At 41.2% G+C, this 12702-nt stretch overlaps 1 protein-coding gene across 1 annotated transcript in view; it reads right to left on the bottom strand.

Moving 5' to 3' along the window:
- Positions 1–976: 976 nt before the first annotated feature.
- RAB10 (RAB10, member RAS oncogene family) overlaps positions 977–12702 on the bottom strand; it is a 75008-nt gene continuing 63282 nt past the window's right edge. The window contains exons 4-6 of the mRNA XM_073335491.1: positions 7393–7482; positions 6634–6735; positions 977–5276 (exon numbers count right to left, since the gene is read on the bottom strand). Of these exons, the coding sequence (XP_073191592.1) occupies positions 5193–5276; positions 6634–6735; positions 7393–7482 (276 nt within the window). The 3' untranslated portion in view covers positions 977–5192. The remainder of the gene's footprint in view (positions 5277–6633; positions 6736–7392; positions 7483–12702) is intronic.

Genomic DNA, 12702 nt, shown 5'->3' with positions numbered 1-12702 from the left:
ATGCAACACTCCTGTTAATGCACTCCAGATGATTAGCCTTTTCTGCCACTGCAGCACACAGTTGGCTCACATTCAACATGTGCAACGCTTCCCATGTTCATGTTCTATGTCGCACTTCCTTTGCACAAGCCTGGCAGGAAACGGGACTTCTTGCTAGTCTCTCACTGACCAAGGTCAGTCCCATTCAGAGATTAAGGGACTGATTATTTTCTTGGTGTTAATTTTGTGGTATTAGGATTTTAATAGTAATTCTAACCATGAGCTGCAAGGAGCGGTGAATGATGTGAACCTTCGCTGTCCTTATCCACTGTCCCTTCTGGTGCTTACCACACCTGTGTATTCACAAGATTGAGGCTTGTAAAATGTGAGCTCAAGCGCTTAGGGGGCAGTCTGAATCTATGCTTTTTAAAAAAAGCAATTGGTCTCAACTTTTACCTCCATCACCTTTCCTGAACTGAAAGGTTAAAACATCCATTAACAGTTATGCCATTGTAAACTCAACTATTTCTTAAAGGTATAGATCTGAGAGCTATAAGCACTTCACAACAGCTTGTGCTGTGCAGGCCCAGAAGGGCAAGTGGTCCCTTATGTACCAAATCTATTTATAATAGCAGCAATAAGACATCAGCCGTGAATTTCAGGATGGTGATTGCATTTCTTCAGATGCCCAAATTTCCTGACCAGATGAAGTGTGCCAGTCGATAACCACGGCCTGTCAGCTCATCGCTAAAGGACACAGTAGGACAAAACTGCATTGGTGGTGATTTTGCTGCTACAGATAGCTATATGCATCCCTTCCTGTGTCAATACAGGATTGGGTAACATTACTTCTTCCTGCAACAAGGGACTAGTGTGCAGTCAGTATGCACCCCACTGTCTGCTAAAAAACTCATAATCACAGCCCACTCACCCATGAGGTAGGCAAAACAAGGTCTTAAGAAACCTTTACTAGGACCTACCACATAACAAATACAAGTTTAGAAAAGCTGATTTTATTTGTTCTTGGTAAAAGCAAGAATGGGAGAGAGAATGATGGTATATGTTATACAATTTGATGCAGTACAGGGTATAAAGGAATGTGTTTTAAATAAAAAGCCAATAAGTGTGGAATAGCAATGTATTTATTCCTATGCTTACCATTTATTTTTGTTTAATCTTTTAGATATTCTAGACATTATAATCAAGGCTGGATGTTTCTTCACAGCCATGACTTCCAGAGCAAGAAGCTTGGCTTTTAGTATTATCAGACTTTGAGGTCTTTGTTGCATTGGCCATCCTGCTACTCAGTACGGGTTATTTTGTTTGCTTTAAAAACATTAAGATGTTTTTAAACAATTGTAAAATAGATACAAGTTAAATTGGTAATGGAAACTGAAAATTACAACTCTTGCCATTTTTGCTCTGTCAAAAAGGTAGCAGTCACTATTTCTCAGATAGCTGATTACATTCAAGACATCTTCACTGGCATTAGTTCATAGCATGCAGCTGACCTAAATACACATCCGGTTAATTAGCGCTAGTTCAGGCCACGGCACATTTCAGAATCCAGATGACTCCATCACTGCATGAAAAAAGCACATGGAAGCTCCTTTTAGGCGGTTTGTTTTCTACACAGGCCTTAGGAGTCATTCAACACACAAGGGGAAGGATGTGTCTTCTAAGTATCAGTACAAGAATTGCTAGAAAGCAGTAATATAAAATTACTGCAAATACTTCAGTGGAGTTCGCACTAAGTTACAACTATTTTAGAAAGCGGGATTCTTCAGCATAGTGGATAGACTCCAGGAGATATTGCCCAGCTATGGTTACTTTCAGTCAAACTGATTGATATGGCCATGAAAAAAAGCGAATGCAGTCTTGGGATGCATCAGGAGAGGTATTTCCAGTAGGGATAAGGAGGTTTTAGTACCGTTACACAAGGCACTGGTGAGACCTCTCCTGGAATATTGTGTGCAGTTCTGGTCTCCCATGTTTAAGAAGGATGAATTCAAACTGGAACAGGTACAGAGAAGGGCTACTAGGATGATCCAAGGAATGGAAAACTTGTCTTATGAAAGGAGACTCAAGGACCTTGGCTTGTTTAGCCTAACTAAAAGAAGGTTGAGGGGAGATATGATTGCTCCCTATGAATATATCAGAGGGATAAATACCGGAGAGGGAGAGGAATTATTTAAGCTCAGTACCAATGTGGACACAAGAACAAATGGATATAAACTGGCCACCAAGAAGTTTAGACTAGAAATTAGACGAAGGTTTCTAACCATCAGAGGAGTGAAGTTTTGGAATAGCCTTCCAAGGGAAGCAGTGGGGGCAAAAGATCTATCTGGCTTTAAGATTAAACTCGATAAGTTTATGGAGGAGATGGTATGATGGGATAACATGGTTTTGGTAGTTAAATATTTATGGTAAGTAGGCCCAATGGTCTGTGATGGGATATTAGATGGTGTGGGATCTGAGTTACCCAGGAAAGAATTTTCTGTAGTATCTGGCTGGTGAATCTTGCCCATATGCTCAGGGTTTAGCTGATCGCCATATTTGGAGTCGGGAAGGAATTTTCCTCCAGGGCAGATTGGAAGAGGCCCTGGAGGTTTTTTGCCTTCCTCTGTAGCACGGGGCATGGGTCACTCGCCGGAGGATTCTCTGCTCCTTGAAGTCTTTAAACCATGGTTTGAGGACTTCAATAGCTCAGACATAGGTGAGAGGTTTTTCGCAGGAGCAGTGGGTGAAATTCTGTGACCTGCGTTGTGCAGGAGGTCAGACTAGATGATCATAATGGTCCCTTCTGACCTAAATATTTATTAATCTATGAATTGTTTCTTTGGCAGAAGCATTTACAGGGGATGCTTTCCCCCTCTTTTCAAACCAACATGGAGTGTCTTGTACTCCACAAGTAAATGAAAGCCAAGCCACACAGTTGGAAATCATGTTTTATATGAACAGAAATAGACCATCTAGAAATATTTCAGTTTATTTAACTTGTTAAGTAGAATATGAAATTGAATTTGTAGCTAGTTGTATCAGAGAGAGTGGACTGTTCTCTAACTGCTCTGTGTTTAATGAACACAGCTTCTACAAAGGATCCCAACAGACTTACAGAGGTGGGGTTAAGTCCCATTAAGCAAATAAAGACCCCATGTTTTAAACAGACCATACAAAAATTGATGTATACTCCATTTTCCCTTTTTTGATAACGTTAGAAAGTGCAAATTTAACAAAAAGGTAGCCATATTCTGTCTATTTACAATGCTGATCAATATGCTTAATACATGAGAAACAAAAACAGTGTCAATTTATCACCTAGAGCCCCAGTTTCTTGCCTTTTCCCCAGCAGCCACTCAACTGGGCAGGGTTAATGAGTACAGAGGAGAGAAACTGCCAGAACAGAGAGGACAAGGGAGACACATCAGTAAAGTTACTAAACTGATAGCAGGTCAAAACAAGAATCTGAACGTTAAAAGACTCATTTCATTAAAGTCAAGTCAGGGTAATTTGCTGATTTCACTATTTAGTGGAGGAAGATCAAGCAACCAAGTGCACAAAGGTCAGGCCAAGCCAGTCAGATTCAGAAAAGCAGATTTGGGGGGGTTCTACTAGAAACTTTCATGTGCTCTTTGCTGGAGAATCCTCCTTCACTGTTTATATGCAAGCCAGCTGGATGTTAAAATGCTCTCCTTAACAAGGCACGCAATTGTACATGAGCAGTCTAAATTAGCCTGGGGTCCTTCAACTCTCTTCTCCACTAGAAATGGATGAAGCCATTCAATAGTTCAGCACAGGTGTCTTTTTGGGAAAATAGCAAAGCTAGCATACCCTGATCTACAGATCAAGCATGAAAGCAAAGCAGAAAAGCAAGTTAAATACCCATGGGGGTACAAAAACACAGGGATACCAATTCTATCTCCCTGCATGAGTCACATTCTGTTTTCCAACAGGATTAAATGATGAGCTCAAGAATGACCACGATGAAGAACAAATTAAAAATTCTTTATGACAACAAATTAACACCGGAAAAAGTGGAAATTGTAGGAGAAGCAATAATTCAAACACAACTGCCAACTTTTGTTTTTTGTTTTTAAAAAAAGACTAGTTTACTTAACCTTTTGGTAGGCTACCAAATGCCCTGTTTGAGCAGCTAATAGAGACTTTAAGTTCATATTAACTGTTGTCAGTTTGGGAACTGCATGTTATATTCACACACACAGAAAGACAACCAACCACATCACCCTCCATCAAAAACTAGTGCATGCAAATACCTGATCCATATCATAAAACCCATAGGCTATGCAGGAGGACAGAGGGGGGAGATACTAGTGAACGGACATTGGCTAGAGGGAAATTAGTAGGCATAACATTTTGCCTTGAAAGCTAAATTAGTGCTTTGTATTAACTTTGGCAAACATACCAGGTTGCCATCTTTTAATTAACACATGACACCATGAAGAAAAGCAAATAAAAGCAGCATGCAGGCAAAAGGAAAAGTTGCCAGTGAGAAAAAATGGCAGCAGGAACAGTTCTGAATGGCCAGGTCACCATAAAGGAGACTCAGCAGATAAATTTAAGATATTTGCACCATCCTTCGTCCTCTATTCACTACAACAATCACAGTAAAGCAACCACAAAAGAGTTTAATATTTTAAAATGGTCACGTGTGGATGGTACGTCTCCTGCACATGCTTCCACCAGAAAAAAAAAAGTTCCTTTCCACATAAGGCACAGGACAAAATAAACCCCATTTACATACTCAAGGCGAAAATGAGTTTTTTTCCTGGCTTTTTTTGCTGATGCACGTCTATAGAATATGGTGACTCAAGCACATTATCCATAACAGAAAATTCCACTGTTGTACAAATTAAAGTGTTAATTCTAACTTTTATTCTTATACAATTTGCAGAATAGAGTTGAAATGATTGCTATAAGTTTTAATGTCAAGAATGGGACTATAATACAACCAAAATGTAGTGGTGAGTTGAGCAGATACATTAAAAAAAGTCAGACATGATTTTTCTATACATTTTGTTGAGAAAATTATAGTCAGCAAGCTGTCCTAAATGGAAGAACAAAGGGAGGCTGGAGCTTTGTTAAGATGAGGAATGAAACATTCATTTAAGGTTAAAAGTGGGCAGAGTGGTTTATTTTGCAGCGAGAAAAAACAAAAGGGGTGGTGGATGGCGATTGGTGATCTAGGAGAACGTTCAGCAACACTTGTTCTTCCAGCCTGTCACCCCTCCTCCACTGCTGATATCTACATTTTCACTGTTGGGCTCTTTTACAGGGGTCTGCAATGAAACAAGCCAAAGACACACTAATTACATTCTGAAGAGATGCAAACATTCAGCACTGAAGAGAGAGAAGCATGCAAAAGGACAATGTTTATTTTGGTGATAACATGCCCATAAATTAGATGTGGTTCTAAATTTGTGGAGATTTGGAGTCAAACTTTGTAGCTGAGCTGAACCAGTCCTATCATATCTGAAACCCATCTCTGGAATTTGGAACAAACTTTGCAGTTTGGGCCCATCACTAAAATAAACCTAAATTTGCTTCTAGACGTTGCTTTTGGGACTTATACTGGGGCTTTGCTTATCCTACCAACAAGTCACATAATACACTAAGAAGCCATTCAGGCAATTATCTTAGAACAGATTTAGCTGGGGAATTAAGTATCACCTATGTGGGCTGTTCTAAAAATTCTTTGGTGTCAGAATAATCTACATACAGAGAAGGGCTCTTTTAGTGTGTTTTGGTCAGCAACTTAGACAAGTTGCCTCTTGTTTGGCTACCATTTAGGCAAGTCAGTCTCCCCAGCAGCTAAGACTTAATATTTTTAGCATAAGCAGTTTGCTCAGATCACACAAAACCACTTACAACAGAAACATATCTGCTCTTCGTTTTCAATTCTTTCTTGAGCAGTTACCTACCATAGGGTTCCACCCCCCAAATCACGTGCACTTTTTAAAAAAAAACACCATCTTACACATTTGCCTTGCTTTCCAGTTTTCAGTAACAAGTCTAGTGATTGGAACATATTTTCTGTTAAGTACTTGCATTATCAACCAGGAGTTTGCTTTTAAGTTGCTTTGTAAGCCAAATTCTGAGACAGTAAGACACCCATGTTTGCTTGCATCATACGATGCAAACTTGGTTAGACCTCACTGAAACTTTAAGCTCAAGTGGTTTTGCTCAGATGCTAATTTCTATTTTCAGCTGCTTAGAACCTGATCTAAGTGATCCATTAGCATGCTGATGTATTGCAGGATAGCAGCTATGTTTCTTTCTTTTTCTCCTTTACCACAATACCCCTCCAGAGCTACAAAAATATCCCCAGTTTCAGACTGAGACAAATCTAGAACGGCTGAGTGTCTTCCCCAAAACAATGTTAGCATTTAACGGTTCCTATTTCCCAGCAATGCCTGATTTATTGCAATAAATGTGCAATCTAAGACAAAATGAAGCATCCAAAGTTCCCCTGATTGTACAGCACGTCTGCAAAACTTGTAGATTCTCGTTTTCCAATTGGAATCTACACCACTTCAGCTAAATTCTCAGGTCTTGCTAGTTTTGATTTGTATTTGATATTTTAAGTAATGTTGGCTTTTTCAATAAGCAGTCGAGAAAAATTCCGTGGGCACTTACCTTTCGAAGAATGTCTTCTGCTAATGTGAGGAATGCCTTCTCAATGTTTATATTTGCTTTTGCACTAGTTTCGAAAAACCTAATACCATGCTCCCTCGCAATCTAAACCAAAAGAGGCAAGAAGATTAGCATTAGAAAGCCTTACATGCACAGTTTATACATTGGTGCTCAATGACAACTATGGTTAATAACCAGTTTGCTGTAGCAGGTGTAATATTTGTTTCAGTACAACAGACAGGAGTGCAAGGATACTAGTCAGTCAAACTGAGATGATACTGGTAAAATAGTCTAATGCTTGGTGAGGACAAAACAGTTTTACTGAGGTACACTGAAGTAGGTATTCAGACATGATGAATTATAAACAGTTACAAAATCTAATACATGCCACCAACCTACGTCATATGGTATAAATGACTGAAGGAAAAGGATTTGCAGAAGAATGTTAGAAACTAAACAGAGGAAACAGACTGACTAGCTGAGTTCGCATTACTGGCAGACTAGCCTAAATGGTAGATGTTCACAATACTACTCCAGAAAAGACTTTCCTGGGTTTACAAGTCATTAGCAAGTCCAATATTAGTCATATTACTCTTTGGCAGGTCTTACAATGGAGTTTAAGTTCTCTAGTAATATAACCCCTGAAACAGCTTCAGTTTTATAATGGCCGTTTGGCCGATTCCATACTTTTCACCTTTGCACATTGGGGAAGGTCTCAGTGACACGCTTTTCTTTGCGAACTAGTTCTTGCTTGACACTCACCTGTTCTCCTTTTGCTTTAAGTACAACTCTCTTTTCTTCCATGTCACACTTGTTGCCTAACAGCATCCTCTCCACATCTTCATTGGCATGCTAAAACAGGAACAAGCAATAGCTCGTTATATATGTTTTCACATCTGCTAAAAGATACCATGCATATATCTTGTTCACCTTTGTATTAACTTGTCTTTTTGGTATTCTGGTTCGATTTATATAGAAGTGGATGGCCCATCTTTGGTGGAGCTTGGCAGGACTGTGCTAAGCAGCATGTTCCCTAAGGGGAAGCTCTGCACAAAAGAGCCCATACTCTGAAAGTGGGATATGGCAGAAAAAGCCTACAACTTTAAGGCAAGCCCACCACCTCCAGCAGAAGTCAATTTTTCCCCTGGTCTTTCTCTGCCTGTAGTCTGTGATTTGAAAAGCCTCCTTTCATAAAAAGGACCAAATGGTGTTTGGCAGTCTGCATTCTTCTAGTTAAAGACATTAACCTACTGAATGCTTAAGTTACACTCAGTTACCCAAGGAAACAATCAACTTCCTGCCCAACTAAGAAGATTTAATGTCTGCTGGCTTAGAACATTTAGTCCTGTTTTCATAAAGGCCAAAACACTAAGGACAGAAAAGACTGGTTGCCAACACAGGGGTTGCCAACACAGATAACCAAGCTTTCACGCACTGGAATCACTGATTTTGATGTAACTTTCTCAGGATATGTCTGCACTATGGAGAAAATACTGGCTATACCTGCCTGGCCCCATGGTATAGATGCAGCCTACACTGAGAGAAGGGGTTTTTCTGTCACTGTAGAAATACTATCTCCCTGAATGAAGTTAGCCCTCTCCTGTTGGCATAGCTGTACTGGTCAGGGACTTTTTTCCCCCCACACCCCTGACTGATACAGCTATGCCAACAATACCCCAGTGTAGATCAGACCTAAGCATTTCTAGACTCCCTTGCACATTGTTATGGTGCAGACAGTACCTTGTTTAAGAACTGTGTTTAAAAAAGGTCAACCACTGCAAAGCTAAATAGCTGAGTGGTTAGCAGGAAATGCCTCCAGCTAAGTTCTGACAGCTCTTCTTGAGTTATTTGGTAGGGTGATCGTGTAAATATAGGGCTGGGTGAACAGTTCAATTATCCAAACCCAATCTGTAAAAAAGCATTTAGTTTCCATTCAGCAGCTAGAAACCCATTTACACAGTGATCTTGGAATACTTTGACGAAATGAACACACTAAAATGGGAAATCTGGCACTGGAGATTGAGTACAGTGGATGGATCTTGTTCTTTAGCATTGTCTGAGAAAAGGAAATGAGAATTTCTAGCACCACTGAATCTGAAGAGCACAATGAATATGTTAATCTTATTCTAGGTGTCAGCTTTGTATCTCATACTGGTCTGCATTTGCTGATACATGCACACAAGCTGCTCATCTGAATCCTGCTTCATAGGGCGGGTGCTGGTTTCACTACAACCCTGTAATGCGGCACAAAGGGTAGCAAGAAAAGAAAAATGGAGTGTTACACCATTGCTCAAACTGCAAATAAAAATATAGAAACGGATGTGCAGAAAAGGAGTTTTATAATGCACAACATTTTAATTAAACTGACTGCTTTACTGGATGTCTAGGGAACAATTTCAAAGCCTACAATATCGAATATGAGAGCACTTTTCTGGCCAGTCTGACAAGACAATTACCTGTTCATCTGGAACAGAAGAGAGCCTTAAAACATTTGTTCATTAACATCTGCTTACAAAGGAAGCCCTCCCTACTTACACTACAGTAACCAATAATTGGGACAAACTTGTATCTCTGGAAGACCTCATGGACCAATAGAACAAAGCATCAGTTAGTGGAGAATTTGTAATCTGAATTTACTTCTGTTTCAACAGTCTTAAGGAATACTCCCTTAGAATGGATGGTAAGTAGGATTAGTAGATATTTATTACCATAAATAACTAACAAACCAAAAGTCTACATAATCTGGTTTTCCTGCCTAAAGCAGTGGCCCAAACCAGTTGTTTCACAAGGAGCCCTGCCTGACCAGGATCAACTCAGTTTTGGATTTTTTGGAAGAGTACTTAGATGACAAGAAGGAAAGATCAAAGAAACATGCACTGAAAACATTGACCATTGAGAGACAGTGCTATTTCTCATACAGTGTTTACACAACAGACATCTTTGAAGTACAACCAGACTCCAAAGTACAACACCAGAGACTTAGATAAACTAACTTCTACTAGCCAAGGTGAAAAACATGTGCACCGTGCCACCTTGCTTTTTGGAAGGCACAAGTTAGTCTGTCATGTACTTTATGTGCTAACTTAAGAACATAAGAACGGCCATACTGGGTCAGACCAAAGGTCCATCCAGTCCAGTATCCTGTCTGCTGACAGCGGCCAATGCCAGGTGCCCCAGAGGCAGTGAACCTAACAGGTAATGATAAAGTGATCTCTCTCCTGCCACCCATCTCCACCCTCTGACAAACAGAGGCTAGGGACACCATTCCTTACCCATCCTGGCTATAGCCATTAATGGACTTAACCTCCATGAATTTATCCAGTTTTCTTTTAAACCCTGCTATAATCCTAGCCTTCACAACCCCCTCAGGCAATGAATTCCACAGGTTGACTGTGTGCTGTGTGAAGAACTTCCTTTTATTTGTTTTAAACCCTGCTGCCCATTAATTTCATTTGGTGGCCCCTGGTTCTTATATTATGGGAAGAAGTAAATAACTTTTCCTTATTCACTTTCTCCACATCACTCATGATTTTATAGACCTCTATCATATCCCCCTTTAGTCTCCTCTTTTCCAAGCTGAAAAGTCCTAGCCTCTAATCTCTCCTCATATGGGACCTTAAATTTAATAATTTAAGTTAATTGATTCCATCTCACTTTTTTCTTACACTTTTTCATTTCCCAGTTTCTCCATCACTCTCTTCTCTTATAATCAGGGCTTATGTATCCCACAATTCCAGGACTATGAAATTTGCTACAGAAGTGCACTCTTGCCACAACTGTGTTACAGAATGTAAGCTCTAGTTTAAAAATTTACTTTTCTAGTGCTCATTGAGAGAAAAACCTTGAAAGCATTAACTGTTTAAACCAAAGCATTGTTATCTTCTTGAGTCGGCAGACCATCTGAAGCATCAACTGCCGCATTTGTTTCATCTGGGTATTAACTATGAAACTGAAGATAGGAATGAAGTAGTTAAACCATATAAAGGCCATGTCTACACAACAAAGTTTTGCCACTGCAAATTACACTGGCACACAGTCACTACAGGTAGTTTATTGCTTGTGGGCATGCATACTTGGCTCCTTGCAGTGGTGCTACATGTACTCACCAGAAGTGTGTGTGTGTTGAAGCAGCGCAATGCATCATGGTTAGGTATCCATGTGTACAACCTGCCACCACTCAGTGTGATGTCTTTTGGGTAGTTTTGGCAATGCATGGTGCAACAGGATGGAGTCACGCAGTGGTGACTGGGACCAACTTCCCATATCTCTATCCATAGAATCATAGAATATCAGGGTTGGAAGGGACCTCAGGAGGTCATCTAGTCCCACCCCCTGCTCAAAGCAGGACCAATCCCCAATTAAATCATCCCAGCCAGGGCTTTGTCAAGCCTGACCTTAAAAATTTCTAAGGAAGGAGATTCAACCACCTCCCTGGGTAAGGCATTCCAGTGTTTTACCACCCTCCTAGTGAAAAAAGTTTTTCCTAATATCCAACCTAAACCTCCCCCCCCCCCCTGCAACTTGAGACCATTACTCCTTGTCCTGTCCTCTTCCACCACTGAGAGTAGTCTAGAACCATCCTCTCTGGAACCACCTCTCAGGTAGTTGAAAGCAGCTATCAAATCCCCCCTCATTCTTCTCTTCTGCAGACTAAACAATCCCAGTTCCCTCAGCCTCTCCTCATAAGTCATGTGTTCCAGACCCCTAATCATCTTTCTTGCCCTTCGCTGGACTCTCCAATTTTTCCACATCCTTCTTGTAGTGTGGGGCCCAAAACTGGACACACTACTCCAGATGAGGCCTCACCAATGTCAAATAGAGGGGAACAATCACGTCCCTCGATCTGCTGGCTATGCCCCTACTTATACATCCCAAAATGCCATTGGCCTTCTTGGCAACAAGGGCACACTGTTGACTCATATCCAGCTTCTTGTCCACTGTCACCCCTAGGTCCTTTTCCGCAGAACTGCTGCCTAGCCATTCGGTCCCTAGTCTGTAGCGGTGTATTGGATTCTTCCGTCCTAAGTGCAGGACCCTGCACTTATCCTTGTTGAACCTCAGATTTCTTTTGGCCCAATCCTCCAATTTGTCTAGGTCCCTCTGTATCCTATCCCTACCTGCCACCGTATCTACCACTCCTCCTAGTTTAGTATCATCCGCAAATTTGCCGAGAGTGCAATCCACACCATCCTCCAGATCATTTATGAAGATATTGAACAAAACCGGCCCCAGGACCGACCCTTGGGGCACTCCACTTGATACCGGCTGCCATCTAGACATTGAGCCATTGATCACTATCCGTTGAGCTTGACAATCTAGCCAACTTTCTACCCATCTTATAGTGCATTCATCCAGCCCATACTACTTTAACTTGCTGACAAGAATACTGTGAGAGACCGTGTCGAAAGCTTTGCTAAAGTCAAGAAACAATACATCCACTGCTTTCCCTTCATCCACAGAACCAGTAATCTCATTATAGAAGGCGATTGGATTAGTCAGGCATGACCTTCCCTTGGTGAATCCATGCTGACTGTTCCTGATGACTTTCCTCTCGGGTAAGTGCTTCAGGATTGATTTCTTGAGGACCTGCTCCATGATTTTTCCGGGGACTGAGGTGAGGCTGACTGGCCTGTAGTTCCCAGGATCCTCCTCCTTCCCTTTTTTAAAGATGGGCATTACATTAGCCTTTTTCCAGTCATCCGGGACTTCCCCCGATCACCACGAGTTTTCAAAGATAACGGCCAATGGCTCTGCAATCACAGCCGCCAACTCCTTTAGCACTCTCGGATGCAACGCATCCGGCCCCGTGGACTTGTGCACGTCCAGCTTTTCTAAATAGTCCCGAACCACTTCGTTCTCCACAGAGGACTGGCTACCTACTCCCCATGCTGTGTTGCCCAGCGCAGCAGTCTGGGAGCTGACCTTGTCCGTGAAGACAGAGGCAAAAAAAGCACTGAGTACATTAGCTTTTTCCACATCCTCTGTCACTAGGTTGCCTCCCTCATTCAGTAAGGGGCCCACACTTTCCTTGGCTTTCTTCCTGTTGCCAACATACCTGAAGAAACTGTTCTT

Source organism: Lepidochelys kempii, chromosome 3 (assembly GCF_965140265.1).
Source record: "Lepidochelys kempii isolate rLepKem1 chromosome 3, rLepKem1.hap2, whole genome shotgun sequence".
Lineage (NCBI taxonomy): Eukaryota > Metazoa > Chordata > Testudines > Cheloniidae > Lepidochelys > Lepidochelys kempii.
The sequence above is the reverse complement of the archived record's forward strand: the minus strand, read 5'-3'. Positions and strand labels throughout refer to the sequence as shown.